The sequence below is a fragment of the Callospermophilus lateralis genome, chromosome 16 (genome assembly GCF_048772815.1).
Source record: "Callospermophilus lateralis isolate mCalLat2 chromosome 16, mCalLat2.hap1, whole genome shotgun sequence".
Classification (NCBI taxonomy): Eukaryota; Metazoa; Chordata; class Mammalia; order Rodentia; family Sciuridae; genus Callospermophilus; species Callospermophilus lateralis.
In genome coordinates this window covers 50,675,636-50,695,428 of record NC_135320.1, presented here as the reverse complement: position 1 = coordinate 50,695,428, position 19,793 = coordinate 50,675,636, and the positions used below count along the sequence as shown (strand labels likewise).

Below are 19,793 nucleotides of genomic sequence, written 5' to 3'. Positions count from 1 at the left end.
AGAATCTGAATTCACCAGCTAATTCGCATGTGCTTAACCCTTTCTAAGGGTGATTATAACTCCTAGTGGACACTTCTGGTTGTTTCAACTGTTAATATTTTTTGTGCATCTTGTGGGTAGAGGCTAGGGATGCTGTTTAATATCTTTACAATGACAGGATAGTATAACCTTTCTCCTAAGTTACGTGGTCCCAAGTCAATAGAGCTAATGTTGAAAATCCTAGGATAATGTACTATACAAACATAAGTTAACTTAGGTAATATTTAACTAATTTCAAATAGTCAAAACTTTATATGTAATATAATGACTAAGTTTATGGAATATATGTGCAAAGCACACAATGCTGAGATAGTAAAATATAATTTGGTTGAGGGAAGAAATACGTAACTATAAAGCAGAAGAGAATTGAATGAAAATAGAAGGTATTTAGTCAGATTTCTATTTTCATCTACAAGTTGTACTTGGAAAATATTTTGTTCAGTTTTAAATTGTGAAGGCTAGATACAGAAAGGTCAGAGACTATAGTTTGGCATGCTATCCTCAGTACAGTTACTCTTGGCTTTCTGGATGTTAGAAGAAAAAAAGAAAACTGGCTCTTTTTTTTCTCTAAAGAGCTGTATTGCTGGAGTCATGAAAATGTTCAGTGTAATTCATTTTGTAATTCATTTTTTGGGTAAATCTAAATGACAGCGAGATTTAAACTGAATTTACAATCTATGCTCTTCATATACCAGACAACAAATCTAGATTAGCATTCTTCTGTCTTTTCATCTCTGCTCTCAGAGTTCTGTTTCAGAGAATAATGTGTGACTATAGAAGATAAGAAATAATAGAGTGTAGTTTTCTGTCCTTTACAAAACAGAAAATAGCTCCTGATGGAGTAAAGTATATGACTGAATGGAAAACATTTTCTTTTTTTTTTCTTGTTATTACATAGTTCTTGATATATCATATTTCACACTTTGATTCAAGTGGGTTATGAACTCTTTACTTACGGAAAACATTTTAAATACAGAAAAGCTCCAAAGGCAGAAACTTGGATTTAAATGGTTTTTAGCTTACCTGTCCTGTTCCAGATACACACTTAGTAGACAGTGATCTCTGCAGAGGTGATTTTGAATTTGCTCTTACAATATCTAAACGAGATGAATAATCTTGTGGATACAGAGAATTTCGGAAAACCTATTGCAAAGATAAAACAGTATTTTTATAAAGGAGATAATAAATGAAAATCTAGACAGTCAAGTTAATCAAGATTTTTTAAAGCATACCCTTCATGGAGAAAATTTGAATTCTTACGAGTTTAAGACGATAGTCTTATCCACTGGATCTGATATAGGCAATAATTAATTATGAAACAAAAACTTGAGTGCTTTTACCAGGAAATTGCAAAAGTTCTGGTCTTCAAAGAGTATGCAAGCTAGTAAGGCAGTTGTAGCTCATACCTTTGATTCTTTTTGCTCTGCCTTTTCTTGACTCACCACTTTAACTTCATTGCAGCATTGCTATGGAAAATCACATAAGAGTAAACTGGAGCCACTATTAATTCATGGATTCTAGTCTCATTAGGATCTGGAATGCCATGACCTGTCAGTTTTTATTCCCTTAAGAGTATTTTCAAATCTCAACACTATACTAAACTTAAGATCCTATCTCTGTTTTTTTCTTTCCCCATAGCTCTAACATACAGACTAACAAGTGTGAATTTCTTCAACTTCCCTTTTTCTTCAAACTCTTCAATGTATCCTTATTTTAAAAAGCAAGCATCCTGATCCTTTCCAATGTGTATTTTTTCTTTAGAACTTTAAATGTACAAACAAAAATTTTGTTCATTTTTCAAAGGTTTCCTCTAGAAAATGAGCTCCAGATATATATTTTTTTAAACTTCAAGGTACAGTGTTACTTCTTAAATTTTTCTAAAATATTCTACTTCATCTCCATTTTTTAGCAAACTACAATTGGGCTTTCACTTTCCACAAAAATCCCTTACCAAAATCACCAAAATCTTTGTCTTTGTCTTCCCTGTTCAATCCTGAAACTTTTCTTTTCCATGGCATTAGAAACCTCTTTTATTGTGCTAGCTGGCTAGATTTTTGAAAGCTAGATTTATTCATATCTCCTTTCTATTGCTTATGCCCTTTCCCTTAGGCTACTCTTGTTTCTCTGAAAGAACTTATCTCACCTTCAATTAGTTCTCTGTGTACTCCACATACTCTCTTTTGATGACCACATTTCATTCTCCCAAATTTGTTTTAGACTAGCACTGTCAAATAGAATTTTCTGATTTGATGGAAATATTTGATGTTCTGTGCTGTCCTAAAAGATGGCTACTGGTCATATGTGGCTACTAAGCACCTGATAGGTTTATGTGGCTGAGGAGCTGAATTTACACTTTAACTTATATAACCTTAAATAAGCTATATATACCTAGTAGCTTATTATATTGGGCAGTGCAGCTCTAGACTTAATTTTATTGTGAAAGGCATTAGCCTTTCTATATATCTATATTACCTAGTAGACCAAGCTATAAGCCTTTCTCCCTAAATTTGTTACCTGAGGTACTTTTAATTTTACAGACTATAGAATTTTCTTTATAGCTTACTTAGATTTGCCTGAAGACCAAAAGTATATTATTTCTCTATTTTTTTAATATTTATTTTTTTAGTTGATGTTGGACACAATATCTTTATGTATATGTGGTGTTGATGATCGAACCCAGAGCCTCGCACGTGCTAGACAAACATTCTACGCTGAGCCACAACCCCAGCCCCATATTATTTCTCTATTAAAAAACATTTTGTGGTGGTTGACTCTGGTAGTACTAGAGACCAAATACTTTAGGTGACATCCAAGGCTTAATAAACTTACCTACCATTCATCACTTGTAGTCTACATACTTATATGGAGAACATATATAATGTTATACTGTGCCTTTGCAATTCCTCAGCTTGGGATCCCGGCAAACTCATTAATCTTTCAAGAGCCAAGTCAAATGCTCTTTTGCTTTCCCCTGTTTTCTGGTCAGTAGCTCCTACTGTTCTTATTCTCAAGAATATGTCCGTTTTTAATGGATTAAGTATCTGTTGCCACAACTACTGCAGGAAACGATGTTTTCTTTTTGCAAGTCCTCCCAATAGATAATTTATGAACTTAAACCCCCATTTTGTGGGGAAAAGGATACCCAAATCAAGTGATTTCTGTACACATTCCTTTAAACCTTTGCCACAACTACTGTAGGAAACGCTGTTTTCTTTTTGCAAGTCCTCCCAATAGATAGTTTAATTCACTTTTGCCTAAAGAATGATTTAATATGAACTTAAACCCCATTTTGTGGGGAGACAAAAAGGAAACCCAAATCAAGTGATTTCTGTACACATTCCTTTAAACCTTTAAGAACTGCAAGACACAAAAGGAAACTTAGAAGACAAAACTTGTATTTTAGGGCAATTCTGGGATACTAATTAGGTTAGCAGGTTTCTAAGGACTAAATTCTATTTTGATGCCAGACAGAACACTGGTGTCCAGGTATGATGTAAAAACTGGATGACTTATTAATATTTTATTTGAACATTTTTAACATCTCTAGCAAAGATTGAAATAAGCAGAAAATGGAAAACATGGAACTTTTAGGATAAGCTTAAAACAGTTAAATACTACAATTAATCTCTTGCAAAACAACAAATCTGCTGTTGAACAGATCAACAGAAAGATTAATTTACTGGCAATAATGCATTTTCCAACATGATCCAAGATCTCTTCTAGGTGTGGATCTCAAGATCTGAAATGATTACATAGAAGTGATTTTTGAAGGGGAAAACATTTGAAGGGGCCCAACATTACTTATGTGAAGAACAAATAAGGTAAGATAGTTTGAATGTAATCAGAGTGCCTAACTGCAAAAAGTTGACTGATGCTGAAATATCATCTCAGTGGTTTTCAGAGAACATGGACTACATGGAAGAACAGTGAATTATTTCTCTGTCCCTCCCTGTGCATTTTCTGTATTTCCAAGAATCCTTGTATTTATAGGATCCTTATCCTCTTGGGACCTACTTACTGCTTTTGGTTTATTGAAGAAGTGCTTTCCCCTGTACTGTGAACTATTTAAAATACACTGCTCTATATTCACAGCAGCTTGCCCCAGGACTTTTTTGTCAGTCATCCTCCTTATCTCTCAAGTCTTTGATTCTGGAGACTATTTGGAATGCTATTATCATCTACAGCATTTTTTTTTAAATGGAATTTTAAAACTTAAACAAAACAGCTACACAGTATTTTTTTGTTTTGTTTTAATGTTTGAACTTCCTGGTATATTTTAAATTCCTGCTTTGATCAGTTAGACCATTTTTCACAATGTTAAATCCTCAGCACTTAGAATGATGCTCAATAAACACAGGTGCTCAATAAACTGGGAGAGGGATCTTGGAAGCTTAGCCCTGGTTACCTCCAGGTTTTGCCTCTTTCACCTTCTCCCCATATTGATTTTACTTTATTTATGTGCTTTTTGATGTAATAAATCATATCTGTGAGTACCACTAAAAACACATCTACCACATACCCTGGGACCTTTAGTTTTCATGGATCTGTCTCCCATAGACTGATTGAGAGGGAAAAGTCTTAGGGAACAAAGGACTTGAAGGAACTTTAGAATCAGTTCACAAGTGGAATATGAAAGGTATTAGAAAAAGACTGAAAGTGTAGGGGATCATTTTTAACCTGCCCCTTAGTACAGTGTTGTTTCTTGCAGGAAATGATTCATGTGATTTACCCAAAATCATACTTCTGGTAGTATGGTGTAGAGGATTAAAACAGCTTTGTAATCAGACCTCTGAATTTGACCCCCAGCTCTGCTACTTAACAAGCTATGGGATCTCTGGGAAGTTTAACTTCATTGTGATTTGGTTTTCTCATCCATAGAAATGAAGATAGGAAGATTAAAATAATTAGCATAGCCAAAATGTATAAATCAGCCCAAAGTAATCACTATAGAAACATTTGATATTTTATAAATGACAGATAAAAACTTAATAATGTTTTTGAAAACAACATGAAAAGGAGTGAAAAAACATTTAGTATTTAAAGCAGGTTACACTTATGAGGTCATCTGTTAACAAATGATATATATATAACTATGATCACATATGTATAACTGACATAAAATCAGAAACATACTAAACATGCATCTTTCTTCATTTTAGTTATGCTGCACCCTGATTTTATTAGTTTCCTGGAAACAGTTGAGTAACCAGACAAGAAGGCTTAGAGGATATTTTTATGGATAGTTAAGAATATTTTAAAAAGATGGGGAGGGAGGGTAGTCTACAAAATCTGTAAATGGGAGACACTCCCAAATCAGCCATTTATTAATACAGAATTCTGGTTATATCTTTTTTTTTTTTTCACTTCTACATTAGAAAAGAGATATGTACAAGTGTAACTTGAATATTTTCTCTCATTTAGCAAAAACACTTTCAAGCCATTTTTTTCTCCTTTGGAAAGATAAGGTAGGGCATTTTCTCTTTGGGTGTGCTTACTGAAGTCCAGGTTTTGACACTTACTGATTGGCCTATGTTAATTATTAATTGGACAGTCAGAATTATTTGTATTTAAGTAAAACTTCTGTCCGCAAGCCTGCATAAAACCTAAATTTATTTCATGGCTTAGTAATTTACACAAAGCCAATTGGAATTCAGATCTTGGTATTTATTAGCGAAGTGGTCACAGATAATGAACTTAAAGCCTCTAAGCCTGCTTCTGTAGTTGTAAAATAAGACTAAACAGCAACTATCTCATAGGTTTGTGAGAGGATTGAATAAGAAAATAAATGAAAAGCTTTGGGTATCATGTATGGCATAAACATTCAAAATGTTGCTCAAATCAATGTTAAGTATTTATATCACCAGAAAAAATTCACAATTTTTATTTCATGTAATAGTTTGATGTAGATTATGTTTTCCTATAAATTGTCTTGGAACCTTACTATGGTTAATTTGAAAAGTTAAAAAATAAATAAATGAAAAAGTCATGTGTTTGGGACTGCACATAATAATCACCTTGTAGTGTTCTAATTTTTAAGATATCTTTACTTATACAAACTAATATTCTCTCTGAAACATTTTCATATTAACAGAACCATATTAGACATAGTCCTACCTCTAGATCTTCATCCTCATCAATCTTTTGTATATTCTGGTAGGCAGCAGTATAGACCTCTAAAGCTTTGCCATGAAATAACATTTCAATTGTGATAAATTCTGAAAATATATTCTAGAAAAACAAAGATTTGTATTTAGTCATTTAAATTGTTTTATGAATGTAGTTAAAAGTACTTATTCCCCACTACAGTCTTTACATTTTATGAAAGACAAAGGTATCTTGTTTTTCTACAAGACAAAGTACAAAAGATACACCAAAATAGAAATATTTGTAAACACCTTTTATGGCAGAACCTTAAAATTATACAAAATGTTTACTGGTCATACTCTTTATCAGTTATCTTTATGCCTGGTAATTGACAGCTGTGAAAATAAAGATCTGACTAAAATGTATGCCAGCAAGTTCTCTGGTACATGCCTTTAAGTATGCCAGTTAAGTTTTGAAGCTGGTATTTTAGTAACTCCAACCGATGTTTAAAAAAAAAAAAAAAAACTGTATTCTGGGATAAGAGATTGTCAATTATGACCAACAATGACTCTTATTTCACTTATTATATAGGTCACAGAGGTGCTTTGGTATATTGACCTAGCAACTGACTTTTATAAACGGCATGATGCTAAGTTATAGTTTTGGATTTGATGCTTAGACTCGCCAGATACCTAAAGATGCCTTAGAGGTGGAATAGCTTCTGACCAGGACTGAGACTTTCTTAATTGCTTATCTCCCTAAGATAATTGTTAACCAGTTAGGAATCAAGTGCCTTTAAGAGTGTGGAAACTCCTACAGGGAAAACCGGAGAGTGAAAGTGACAAGCCATATCACCGTTCAAGAAGTAAATCGGCTAAATTAGAAAGTATTATTTACCAACTAATACTAGAGCTTCCAGCAAGGAGTAAGATATTTCACTACATATTTTTGTTTAATAAAATTGATTTTTGAACACTATAAATGTATGATCTGCAGAAAAAAATTAAAATAAAAACTAGCATTTTCTTTTAAAAAAAAGATTAACAGGCAAGCAAGGGGAAATGAAAACTTAGAGTAGATGCTCTTCAAGAAAGGATGACAACAGATCTTTCTATCAAAAGGAAAAAGTTATATATCTACCTCATAATTATAAGAAAAATATTTAACAATATCCTAAAAACGCAAAAGTAGAAAACATAAGCAAATATTTATGTAATGTTGGGGACAGCAACAGTTCTAGTATGACACCAAGGCAGAAACCAAAACCACCAATAGACTTAGCAACAAAAACAAAGGTTTAAGATGGCAGAAATGCTATAAGCAGTAAAAGTGAAATATATTTGCAACACATCTCTTTAGAGTTAATTTTCTCAATGTCAAGAGTTGTTTCAAATTAGAAAAAAGGGCAGCATCCCCTAAAGAAATATTTTATCATTAGACACATGAAAAAGTACTTAATGCTTTAACAGTACTAATGAAATTGTAATACTGATTTTTTTTAATTTACCCATCAACTGCTTGTATGCTTATGCAAAGTCTAATAGGAAAAGAAACTGTTCAATCTTTGCAGACATAAGGTTTAAAAATTGGTATTACAATTAGTGTTTGTGTGTTCTTTGAACCAGGAACTCCACTTCTGGCAACTTATCCCAAGAGAATAACTGGACCAGAACAAAGGTTGAAAAAAGCCATCTGCAATTTCAAAATAACCTAGATGTTCATTAAGCCTGGTTAAATTAATATCCATATAACAAAATACTGAGTAAATCAAAAAGGAATGACACGGATCTCTACTTTTTAACCATGAATGTGTCCACAATAAATTTTATATTTATTATAATAGTGCCTTCCTCATAAGTATGTTGTGAGGAATAAATGAGTTTATTTACATAAAATGGTGCCTGCTATATAGTCAGTGCCCAAGAGATGTGTGTTATTAAATTTTATTTACTATCTCCGGTATATTGCATAGGATCAAGTGTGGAAAGATCTAGACCAAAATGCTAGCATTATTTTTTGAATGCTGAGATTCTTGTTTGTCTCTATAATTTTATGGAAAAATCATGATATTATGTTTATAATAAAAGGAAGCTATTAAAATTTGTTTCTTGCTCATATCACCTACTTCATATACAGAAAACTACAAATAGAGTTTAAAGACATAAAGGAAAATTTAACAGTCTAACTATTCCATATTCATAAGAATCAGTCTTAAGATGTTATTCCCAAAATGATGTATAGATTTGATGCAATATTTATTAAAATTTCAGCTGACTTTTTGGGAAAACTGACCGACTGATTCTACAATTAATACAGCTCCAGAGTAGATAAATCAATCTAAAAAGAAAATAGGAAGACTCGCACAACCTGATCTTAGAACTTACCACAAAGCAATGTTAAGACAGTGTGGTACTGCATGGGATAATTTCAGATCAATGAGAGAAAGAGTCCAGAAGTAAAAACATCTAATTTTCAACAAGGATATGACCATTCAATGGGGAAAGTTTGATCTCTTCAACAAATGATAGTGTGACAATTGGATAATCTAATGCAAAAGAATGAAATTCAATCTTTAGTGCACACCATGTACAAGAATTAAATGGATAAAAGACTAAATACTCTTGTATTAAGAACTAAAACTGTAAGAAGAAAACAAGGATCACAGATTTAGTAACGATGTCTTAGCAACAAATCAAAGTAAGCTGGACTTCATCACAAGTTAAAAATTTGTGTTTCACAGGACACCATTAAGATAGTGAATAAGCTACTGAATGGGAGAAAATTTCAAATTTTTATAAGGAACTTTTATCCAGAATACACTAAAAAGCCTTTACAACTCAAAAATGTAACCCAATTATAAAAAAAATTAAAATATGGGCAAAATATCGAAATAGCCATTTATTTTTTTACACCCAGTAGTAGTATAGCTGCGATCAAGAAGCCTGATGAATAGGAAGTACTGAAATTAGAAACCACATATGCTGCTAGTGGGGATGTACAATGGTGCAGGTGCTTTGGAAAAGTCTGGCTACTCAGTTACCATATGATTCCATAGTTCCACCCCTAAGTATGTATGCAAGAAAAAATGTCCACAAAAACCTGGGCATGAATTTTTATTTACATCAGCATTAATAATCTTAATAGCCAAAGGGTAGAAACAATCCAAACATTTACTAACTGATGAATGGATAAACAAAACAATATCCATATAATAAATGGAATGTTATTTGGCCATAAAAGAAGTACTGATGCATGCTACAACATGGATAAGCCTTGAAAGCATGATAAGTGAAATAGTCACAAAATACTATGCATGATTCCAATCCATAGACACATAAGATATGGACTACTTAGGTGTGGGAGGTAGGCAGGGATTTAGAAGCTGACAGTCCAAGGTTGAGGTGATGAAAATATTTTCAAATTGGTGATGGCCCCAAACACAAAATAAGTAAATTTATACTTGGAATTTGGAACTGGGATTGAATGCAAGGCGCTGTGCCACTGAGCTGAGTCCCCAGGTCACACTCGCTTGTTCGCTCTTGCTCTTGCTCTTTTTTTTTTTTTTTTTTTTTTTTTTTTGAGACAACTAAGTTTTGAGGCTGATCTCAAACTTTTGATCCTGTCTGAGACACTGGGAATACTGGCATGTGCCACTGTGTCTGGCTTATCTCAACTTTTTAAAGGTGAAGGTTTCTTTCTGTACCCCATCCCAGAATCATCAGAGGACTTTCTGTTTTTAGGGGCATGATACTGCAGGCAAGGAGAAGGTGTTGGAAGCTCTTTGTACAGCCCCCTCCATTTCCCATTTCAGGAAATCCCAGTAGCAGGCATTTTCTCTGGAAATTCTGCACTCATCCTCTGTGCCTCAATAGTTAACTTGGTGATGCTCAAAGAATTAACACTTGTAGAGTTGGCAAGCATGCAGGTGGAACACAAAGTGAGCTCAAAAATCAGAGATGAATTTCCATGTGTAAAAATGTTTTGCAGGCACAAGGAAGAGTCAGTGGTGGAGGGAGAAACTCAATTCGCATTACTAACTAAGGAAGCCCTTAGGCAGCAGTGGAATCAGGCATACCTCTGAAGTGTCCATTCTCATTTTTCATGTTAAAGATAACTATCTAAAAAAGCCTTGTTCCTCTAGTTCTCATGAGAGGATATTAATTGTAGAACTTCATGCCTCCCCCCGCCCGTTTATTCTCTCAGCTTGGTAAAAGCATTTTTCTCAGGGCAGCCTCCTTAGATTCTTACACAGCAGAGTGCAAAGCCTGTGACTGAATTGAGAAAGTAAAGTTCTGAAATCCTTTTGAAATTATGATAGGAAATTAAAGATGCAAATGAGTATTTCTCGGATTTCAGAGAGGCATTATATAATTAACTGGCAAATAATGTTTATTTTATTGATAAGATTATACCTTATAAAAGCAGGAAAGCTTCTTTCTAGTAATAAGTGGGAAGAAAAATTTTAAAACTTGCTACTGGAAAATTTTCAGTGAGCCAAAAAGACATTCTTAGGTGAATTTTTAAAAGTATATAAAGTAGTTATAATCAGTCCTTCTTTCCAAGATTCATAAACAAAAAGCCACCAAAGACCTGTTGAATTTCATGATCCTGTAAAAAGGTTTCTGTCTAATGATGTGTTACAAGAAATAAGGCAATGATTGTGATTTTGTTGACTAAAACACCTTATTGTGGTGGTGGATGAAAATTTATATGGTTGGCTATTACCCTATTATTTGATAATAGCTATTAGAAAGTCTTGTGTAATAGATATTAATGATAGTGTTTTACAGTGGAAACCATAGATTTTTTTAAAAACCTGGTTTATAGCTCGTTTCTGTCTATGGTACTCTGGTGAAGTTGTACCTCTGCTTAATTTTTTTTTTTTAATTTTTGTATTGTGGATTGAACCCTGGGGCTACATTCCTAGCCCTTTTTAAATTTTTTTATTTTGAGATTAGGGTCTCACTAAGTTGTTAAATTTGCTAAGGCTGGCCTCAAAACTCGGGATCCTCCTGCCTCAGCCTCCTGAGATACTGCGATTACAGGCTCTCTGCTTAATTTCTTAATAACACCACCCATTCTTGTGGGGCTATTGTGAAGATTGAAAGATAATTTACATATTAAATGCCATTTGATACATAAAAACATACTGTTAGTTTCCCTTGAAAAAACAGTCTTTGGGATAAAAAGTTGACTGTCTAATCTCTGGTTGAAATGCAGCTCCTTTGCCTACCATTATTTTCTCATTATATGTTTTGATCTATAACATCTTTTTTCATAAACAGTATGATAATTTTTCATAAGTTTGAAAAAATAAGGTTAGAAAACTTTTTTTGAAACTTAATTCTTAATTACCTTTATATCCTTAATTTTCTGTTTTTCAAAATTGTCAATAGTTTCCTCCAGATGACGAGTTGTTCGGGTAGCATCCATTGTTGCTCTCTGTAATTCAGATTCTGCCTGTAAAAGTATTCCCCAACCAAAGATATAAAAAATCAAATCAATATCCATTCTGTTGAGTCTATTCGTGTTACTAATGTAGTATTGGCTTTTGACATAATAGTATAAATTGTTAAATATTATGTTTTACCACATACAATAAAATGATTTATATAATAAGACATGTAGAATAAAGAATTTTGAATCTATTAAGTGACATGATTCATGATTTCAAACAAAAATCCTTCCCTTCTATAAAAATCATCTTTTTCCTAATGATTTATATAATAAGACATGTAGAATAAAGAATTTTGAATCTATTAAGTGACATGATTCATGATTTCAAACAAAAATCCTTCCCTTCTATAAAAATCATCTTTTTCCTATCACTCTTGAAAGATTTACTGTGAGACTATTTTCTGTTTTCTAATACTTGTATTTCACTACTTACAACATTTATCATTCTTATCCTTTATTTTCTCTCTCTTCCCCTTACCACTTTATTAAGAAAGGACTTGGGATTTATTAGTAAGTATTTTCAATTCTCTCAAGTGTTATCTCAATCTATAAAATATAATAAAGTTTATCATAGGACTATTTATTGTATGGATCTGATGGAATCATCTTTCTATAGGACTAAGAGAAACACACAGTAGAAGGACCTGTTGCTATGTCCGTTTCCACAACTGAGTCTAATTTTTTTCTTTTCTTTCTTTCCTTCCTTCCTTCCACAACTGAGAGTCTAATTTTCTTTTCCTGTCTTTCTTTCCTTTTCTTTCCCTCCCTCCCTCCCTATCAATCATCTATCATAACTGAAATATTTAAGGTTAGCAAGTATATATCTAAAGTCTCTTACTACACCACCTTGGTTAGGTTTAATAGTTCTTCAAATGTTCTAATTTTATAATATTCTTAATCCAGTGGAATAGTATATACCCTACAAATATCTCAGATACTAACATTACACTATTTCTATGTAGCATATACATATTAAAAATTTGTACACTAATAACTAATTTAATGCTTTGCTTTATGTATGCTGAAATGTACTACAACTATGTTGATCTGTGCTGTGTAGTTGTAGTCAATATGGTGACCATTAGCTGCATATAGCTATTTACATTTAAATTAATTAAACTTAAATACAAATGTGGAAACTGGTTCCTAGGGTATTCTAGTTGCACTTCAAGAACTCAACAGTCATATGCAGTGACAAAGTACTGTTGAATGCTGAACATTTCCAATTTAATCATGAACTTTTTAAAATTGGTGCGTTAAAATTATACATAACAGTGAGATTTGTTGTTACATATTAGTATGTGTACATAACGTAGTTTGTTCAGTTTTCATATCTATTTCTTTAAACATCTCTTTCTTTAGACAATAGTTGCCCAAACACATTTAAGTTGTTTTCTTCAACAATAACAGAGATTTTTAAAGTCATAGCCCAATTTTCTGATTAAATTCTAATCAAGTTGTTTCTTAAGCTAGAATTATATTTGCTAAAAAGTCTCATATATAATCATTTAATAACTGGGGAAATTTTTCATTTGTCATTAAAGCTCTATAATATGTAATATTGTGACATTTAGCCATTGGTTTCTTTTTTAAGGAAATGTATAAATTGAAATAAGTAAAAGGGTTTACTATAAGGATCCATTTCTTGATACACCACTTTATTACCCACCTGTGACTGGAATTTTTCATAAAGGAAAAAATACATTTCAAAGAGAACAATTTTTTCAGTAAACTAAACTCATGTATTCTTACAGAACTATATACTTAGCTACACAATTTCAAGATACCAAACACTAAAAAATGAATTCATTTATATCTGTGTATACATTTATCATATGGAATGTAAAGTCTAACCACAGAAACTCTCAGCTTAATCATAACTGGTATTAAATATTATACACACACGCGCGCACACACACACACACACACACACATATATTTTTTTTTGCTTAGGAGTTTGTCGTCACAGAAATGTAATATAGAACTGCTTTGGAGATTTATAATGAAAAAAAATCAGTATTTGATGTCAATGTTTTGCTGAGAATATTCAAGCAAATTAATTCCTAATACTATTAAATATAACTGATTCAGTTCTTGTGACTATTTCCTTTTGATTCATGTCTTTTTCTTTCCCAATTATTGATATTGTCACCTTAAAACATATAAGCATATGTAGAGTTCACTAAACTAGGAAAGCATTGGGGACAGTAGCCATAGCTGGGACCTCTAAACTTACCATCCTTCAGCAACTTGTATTCATTTTTGAAAGTCTGAAATACATTTGTCTGAGCACAATAACTCATCCAGAGTCTCACAGCTAGTTTTAGGAAAGCGAATATAGATTTTTTAATATTTCTTCCTTTCACTGAAAATTCTTCAAAATTCTCCAGTATACCAATTTGAGTAGAATATGCTATTAAAATATTAAGATACAGCTATCATTATATTAAAGGAATCAGTCAAGAGTTTCAGATAATTATAAAAGGGGGAGCCAGATTGGTGTTTTTCAAACTTTGTTACAGGAAGCTTGTTCAGAAGTCACCTGGGGCTGGCCTTAGTAGTAAGCTGGCAAACATCTAGGATTCATTATCTATTTTTTTTTTTTTGTGTGTGTGTGTGTGGTACTAGAGATTGAACCCAGGACCTTGTGCCTACAAGGCAAGCACTCTACTGATTGAGCTATATATATCTGTAGCCCGGATTCATTATCTTTACTAGAAGGACTTCATTTTATTTTACATATTGAACTTTAGAATACTTCTGAACAAAGAGTCAGTTGAATTTTAAGGATGTATCCTGGTAAAAATACTATGATGCTATGATTGAATATTTTTATATTTTTATTGAATACATTTATCTGTAGATTGCATTTATTTTCTAGTCTCAGGTTGTCAAAATACATAAGTTGTAGATCTTACCAGTGAGCAAATCAATTCACCTATAACAATAATCTTTTCTATTGTTGCTTTTAATCCTTCCCAAACAGAACACTTAAGTCAGAAAAAATCTTCATCTAGAAATGCTTTCATTTCTGTATTGAGTATCAATACTAATATTCCTGTTTTAATTGCCAGTTGCTTGGGATTCCAGATGTTATATTTTACCTGTCTTCATATAGACCTCCCCTCCAAGAACAAAACAAAGAAAATATTGATATCTAGCTTAATTCTTAAACAATGGTGCTCTTGCCTGGCTTCTGACTTGATTTCTAGGTGTCAGTAATGAATTTTCCAGCATTCTCTGGTTTGACTTGCTTAAAATAGATTCTATAATCTCTACTTTGAGATCTTAAGTCTGAACAATTGTCTAGATGTTCCTATCAGAGCCTCCAAAGGGTACTCCCAGCCCTTAGGCTGCCCATTTTTCTTAAGTATAAGGTTGGGCTTATGTACCTTTGGTCCATGGGAAGAAGGACCAGGCAACTGGCGCAGCCCCAGATCACTGTTCGAGGGACTCCCCTCAGGAATGGAGGTGTTCTGGAACCTCAAATGCCCCCAAAGAGCCACTCCTCATGTGGTTCCTGGCTGAGCTGAGTAGTAACAACCTTAAGGAAGTAGGAAGGAGACACATAAGGAATGGGAAAGAGAGGCAGCAGGGATAAGTTAGTGTTTTCTACACAGTCCTACCTATCCTCATTACTCGCACTTAGCAACTATTTTATGTTTTTATTAGTCATGAACAAGGTACATTCAAGGTTAGGAAATAGTAATGTTTACCATAAGGACCTTGTTTCAGCAGATACTCCTATTTAGATTCTTTTGTGTCCATCTGTGGACCTCAGTATACTCTCTGAAACTCCTGAGGGTATGGCTGAAAGTCATAATTATGGTTTCATGTGAGTTACTTTTTAAAGAATGAAGGGAATTATTATAGGATTTTTTCTTTCCTCTTTTCAAAAGTGGGACAGAAAGGCATTGATATATTAGCAGTAATGATAGGTCTTTAATTTTATAATTAATGTTTAGTAATCACCATGGAAAAACAACTCAAAAATTTGAATTTACTCTGAAAACATCTGCATTTATGAGTGGGTTGGTTGTTTGTTTGTGGAAACAATATAAGGGAATTGAGTTAGGTGGTATAATCTCTTTACAATGAGCTAATTTCTATAGTGAGAACTTCTAAATACAGTTTTTTTTTTTCATTTTCAGCATTATATTAAAAGTCTCCACAATTTAAAACTATAAATGAATAATTTCCATACACATTTACTTTTGTACTGCATACCTTACAAAACACTTTTTTAAGACCAAAATTCAAAGGATACAATTATATGTCGATCAGATGGGTTTCGTTGCCTTGTTCTTTCTAATTGACTTAACTGCTTAGCTTCTCGATTCTTTGCTGTTAGTGTTGCTTTGAGGTCATCCTGCAAATAAGCATTTTTTGTTAATTTCTGATTTAAGAAATAAGACACATTGTTTTATGAAAGGAAGAATGCTTTTATTTTCATTTAGGCACCATTATCATAGGAATTATCATTATTGCAGGGGGTGTGTCAGAAAAAGGGAGAGAGAGAGCATGCATGTTTCTTTAAAAATCTCTCAAAATAATGACACTCAATGCAAAGCTACAACCATACAATATATTTACATATATACTTTTGATTGTGGTGGTGGTACACAGGCATTCACATTTAAACACTTACAAAGGAAGGAATTTTATTACATGTAAATTGTATATTGATTTTAAAAATAGAACTTTGTCACATTCATTTTAAAAGTACAAGTGTCATCTGTTTTGAAAAAATATATAAAAACAAAAATAAACATATTCATCTAATAAAACAATTTCTGTCCATACAGTCTTCATGACTATAAATATTAAATATGTTTAAACTTCCATAGTAATATCTTATGCTGCTACAGTAGTATACTTAGTAAGTAAGCTCACTAAAAATATTTCATTATTTTTAAATATCCAAGAAATTATCTTTCAGAGTATGGAAACAGAATGATTCCATATAATTTGTATTTTATATTAAAAGGAGAGTTGGAAACCTCATGCCCTTTTCCAGAATACCTAATAATAGGATAAGAAAATAGATGTACTTACCCGTTTCATTTTTACAATGGTTCCATAAGCTTTCAAAGGTTCAACTACTTTGGCTTCAAGTCTTTCAACCTATTGAAAATTATCATAAAATATAACTGAAAAGAAACATATAAAGATATCAAATTTTAAATGCTGAAATAAAATGTTGTTTATTTTGAAATAATCACTGTACAGATTAATTTTTAAATTTTAAATTAAAAGTCACTTTTTAACCCATCTTTTGAGTAAAAGGATACTCACCAGAAATTGTTAAGACAGAATATAAACTCAGACACGTTAAAAACTGGTAAGCTCTACAGTAACAGTAAAAGCAGAAAGACAAAAAAAAAAAAAGTCTGAGATTTCCAAAGAGCTTAGTGTTTAGTAGTAGTTTTCAGGTACCTTTCAAGACATCTCAAATTTTAATACAGCCACCATTTTCAGGTGTTTAGCATAATGTTAGACTAAATATTCAGATATTAGATCTTTCCAGAAAATTGAAGCTGAAAGATCTAGCATACTGAAAACAAGCCTCAAAAGCAAAAATGCTTAGGGATTACAATATTAGCTGCAATTTTTTTCTGACGACCATTTGTGAATTATCAAACCCTAGATCACAAGTGGTCTGTATTGCTGATCAAAGTATATTGCTATACTTTTTTTACCCAGAATTAATCAGTTTTCCTTAAACATAGTTTTAATAACAGAGTAATTTAAATGATTTTTTTACTAATAAAATCAGTAGAAGGAACTGAAGAAACTTTTTCAAAATAGGCAAGTGCATATATAAATATAGCATAAGAAAAATAACTCTTGGACATTAAAATTTTCTCTGTCAGAACAGGTAATGCAAATAACATTTATTTAATTGCTAAAAATGAACACGTATTTTTATGGCAGGGAAAGCTTTTTTTGATACATATTTATATAATGTAAGATCATTTCATTTCATATTGATTTTCCTTTAGTTTTTGAAAAGCAAATGTTATAAAATGTTTCATTTAATATTTTAGGAAATATTAATATTTTAGGAAAATGAAGAAAAACAATAATCAAGTTCTCACCTAACCTAAATATTTGGAATCCCAAACCATGAATAATCAGGAGAGTTTAGTCTATATCATTTCTTATAATTCATACACTGACTCTATAGTATAAGGATTACCATATTTTTTTTTTTTTTTTTTTTTTTCTGTTCTCCTTTCTGTTGCCTACCTTTTGTCATTAGCACCTCCACCATTTGGTAAGCAAGGAAAATAAAAGGAGAACAAATGTAAATCAATTCACTTTGCTATTTGATAATAGCATTGATCTAGAAAAGGGGGGAATTATTGGCTACAATAAGATTTTATAATTACCTGTGATTGTAAATTAGTTTTGAAACAAATGCCCAGTTGTGTATTCATGTATAACTGAGAAATGTCTATGACAAGAACTCAACATTTTCCTAAAAGGTACCGGAGAGTTTTTTACTCAAATTTTTGTATGTATAATAATGATGGGTTCAAATATTAGTGTTCGTTTTACTTTTTGGTAACTGAAATTTTTTTTAGGCTTTAAAAAAAGAACCAAAAGCACTGATGGAAAGAAGAAAAAAAGCAATGGAGTTCTAATTTGGGCAACTTCTGACAAGGCAACTTGAGTCTTGAAACAAAATAAATACAAGTGAAAGCACTTAGGAAATATTAAAGGGATAAAAGGGGGGTTTTAGAAAGAAAACAATCACAAGTTCGTGGCCACTCAAAGCAAAGCAAAACGAACCAACCAACCTCACCTCACAGTGTTTCACTATGTTATAAATCATAGCCTTGCCATTGGTCGGCTATAGATCATGAAAACATCAGTAATAGCTTGCCCATTTAGTAACCGTTCAGTCATTCACATTGCCATTCTCAACATTTTCCATCTTCATCATACTTTTAAATGTACTTAAGTGCACACAAAACACAAGTCGTGCTTTTCCCCCCATAAGCACTAGGTTTAAAACCGTCTGTACAAGGGCTCCCCTTCGCCAAAGCTGGCAAATGGGAAAGACTTCAAATACATCCTGAATTTTAGTTCGAAACGGTAAATCACAAAAAAGCTTCCCTTTAGTAGACTATAACACAATGTTAAAGACAAGAAAATATGCATTTATCATCAAGTGTGCGTTTGCCACTGCAGTAAGGTAGATTATAAAGTCTTCAGGGGTTCCTTCATCCTCTACTTCCTGGCTCATTCATCAATGACGCTCTGACCTCATTCCATACCTCTGCTTGCCGATAATCCTGAAGTTTAGCAAACTCGTCAGCAAAGTTTTTCAGGCCCTGCTTTAAATTTGGGGTCTCTGTAGAGGCATACACGTTGACTTCATTCACCAGGAGGTCTGCTTTGTCTCTCAGTCTGGCAGTTTTCCGTACATAAGCAGCAAAGATTTGGCACAGCTCTCCAAAATGCTTCTCCACATTTGTGACAGCATCTTGCAGTTGTCTGGTTTGAGCGTCCCTAGAGAAAAAGGTGACACAAAAAGCAAAACATTCTCGTTAAGATGAGATGGCTTCGCGTTAATTTGATATGAAAACATTATCGGGGCATTCTGCAGCCGTGAAGGCGCAAACCCCCTCAACGATCCCACGGTCTTCCGATGCGCGGGGCGAATTGCGCTCCTCCAGGACCCCTTCGGAACCCGGCCTCCCGATCCAAGACCCTGCAGGCCCGTAATGAGGCCCGGACCACGCGGGCCTCACTGCAGCGGGGTTGCGACTGCTTCGCACCGCGCGGCCTGGGCGTCCGGCAGCTTCTCGGGCTTCTGCACCGCCAGCGGCAGTGAGGGACTGAAGCCGGGAAGAGCGGTGGGTGGCAGCCAGCCCTGCCCCGGGCCCTCCGGGGTCGCCGGCACTCGCTGCAGCCCCCGGAGGTAGGCCCCTGGGCGCGGAGAGGGCTGTGCAGCCTCCGGCCCAGGGTCGGAATTCGGCGAGGTGGGCCCCTTGGAGAGGCTCCACTTTCCCTACCCCAGCCTTAGCGTAAGGGCGGCCCTGGGCAGCTAGGCCCCGGGCTGTTACCGGTTTTCCAGGCTGCGCCTCAACATCTTGCCTCACGAACCGCCAGAGACCCTTGGCTAGAGCCCAACGACGGGGGCTCGGAGACTCCCGAACGCTAGCCGCTGCCTCCGGGAGCCCGAGAGCCCGCCCCGCGCGCCG

At 33.8% G+C, this 19,793-nt stretch overlaps 2 protein-coding genes across 4 annotated transcripts in view; one reads left to right on the top strand and one right to left on the bottom strand.

The window, feature by feature from the left end:
• Nucleotides 1-11,800, top strand: part of Rbm12b (RNA binding motif protein 12B) — a 23,399-nt gene extending 11,599 nt beyond the window's left edge. Inside the window, exons 3-4 of one of the 2 annotated variants that reach the window (XR_013088949.1) lie at nt 3,752-3,860; nt 7,749-11,800. The gene's annotated coding sequence lies outside the window, so the exon portion shown is untranslated. Of the gene's footprint in view, nt 1-3,751 lie in introns of both variants that reach the window. The other variant, XR_013088948.1, reaches the window with a different exon arrangement.
• Cibar1 (CBY1 interacting BAR domain containing 1) overlaps nt 1-19,793 on the bottom strand; it is a 21,417-nt gene extending 1,624 nt beyond the window's left edge. Inside the window, exons 1-8 of one of the 2 annotated variants that reach the window (XM_076836294.1) lie at nt 19,656-19,696; nt 18,864-19,098; nt 16,636-16,704; nt 15,848-15,949; nt 13,250-13,255; nt 11,479-11,583; nt 6,154-6,267; nt 1,063-1,182 (exon numbers count right to left, since the gene is read on the bottom strand). In XM_076836294.1, coding sequence (XP_076692409.1) covers nt 1,063-1,182; nt 6,154-6,267; nt 11,479-11,583; nt 13,250-13,255; nt 15,848-15,949; nt 16,636-16,704; nt 18,864-19,098; nt 19,656-19,681 — 777 coding nt within the window. In that variant the 5' untranslated portion in view covers nt 19,682-19,696. Of the gene's footprint in view, nt 1-1,062; nt 1,183-6,153; nt 6,268-11,478; nt 11,584-13,249; nt 13,256-15,847; nt 15,950-16,635; nt 16,705-18,863; nt 19,099-19,655 lie in introns of both variants that reach the window. The other variant, XM_076836293.1, reaches the window with a different exon arrangement.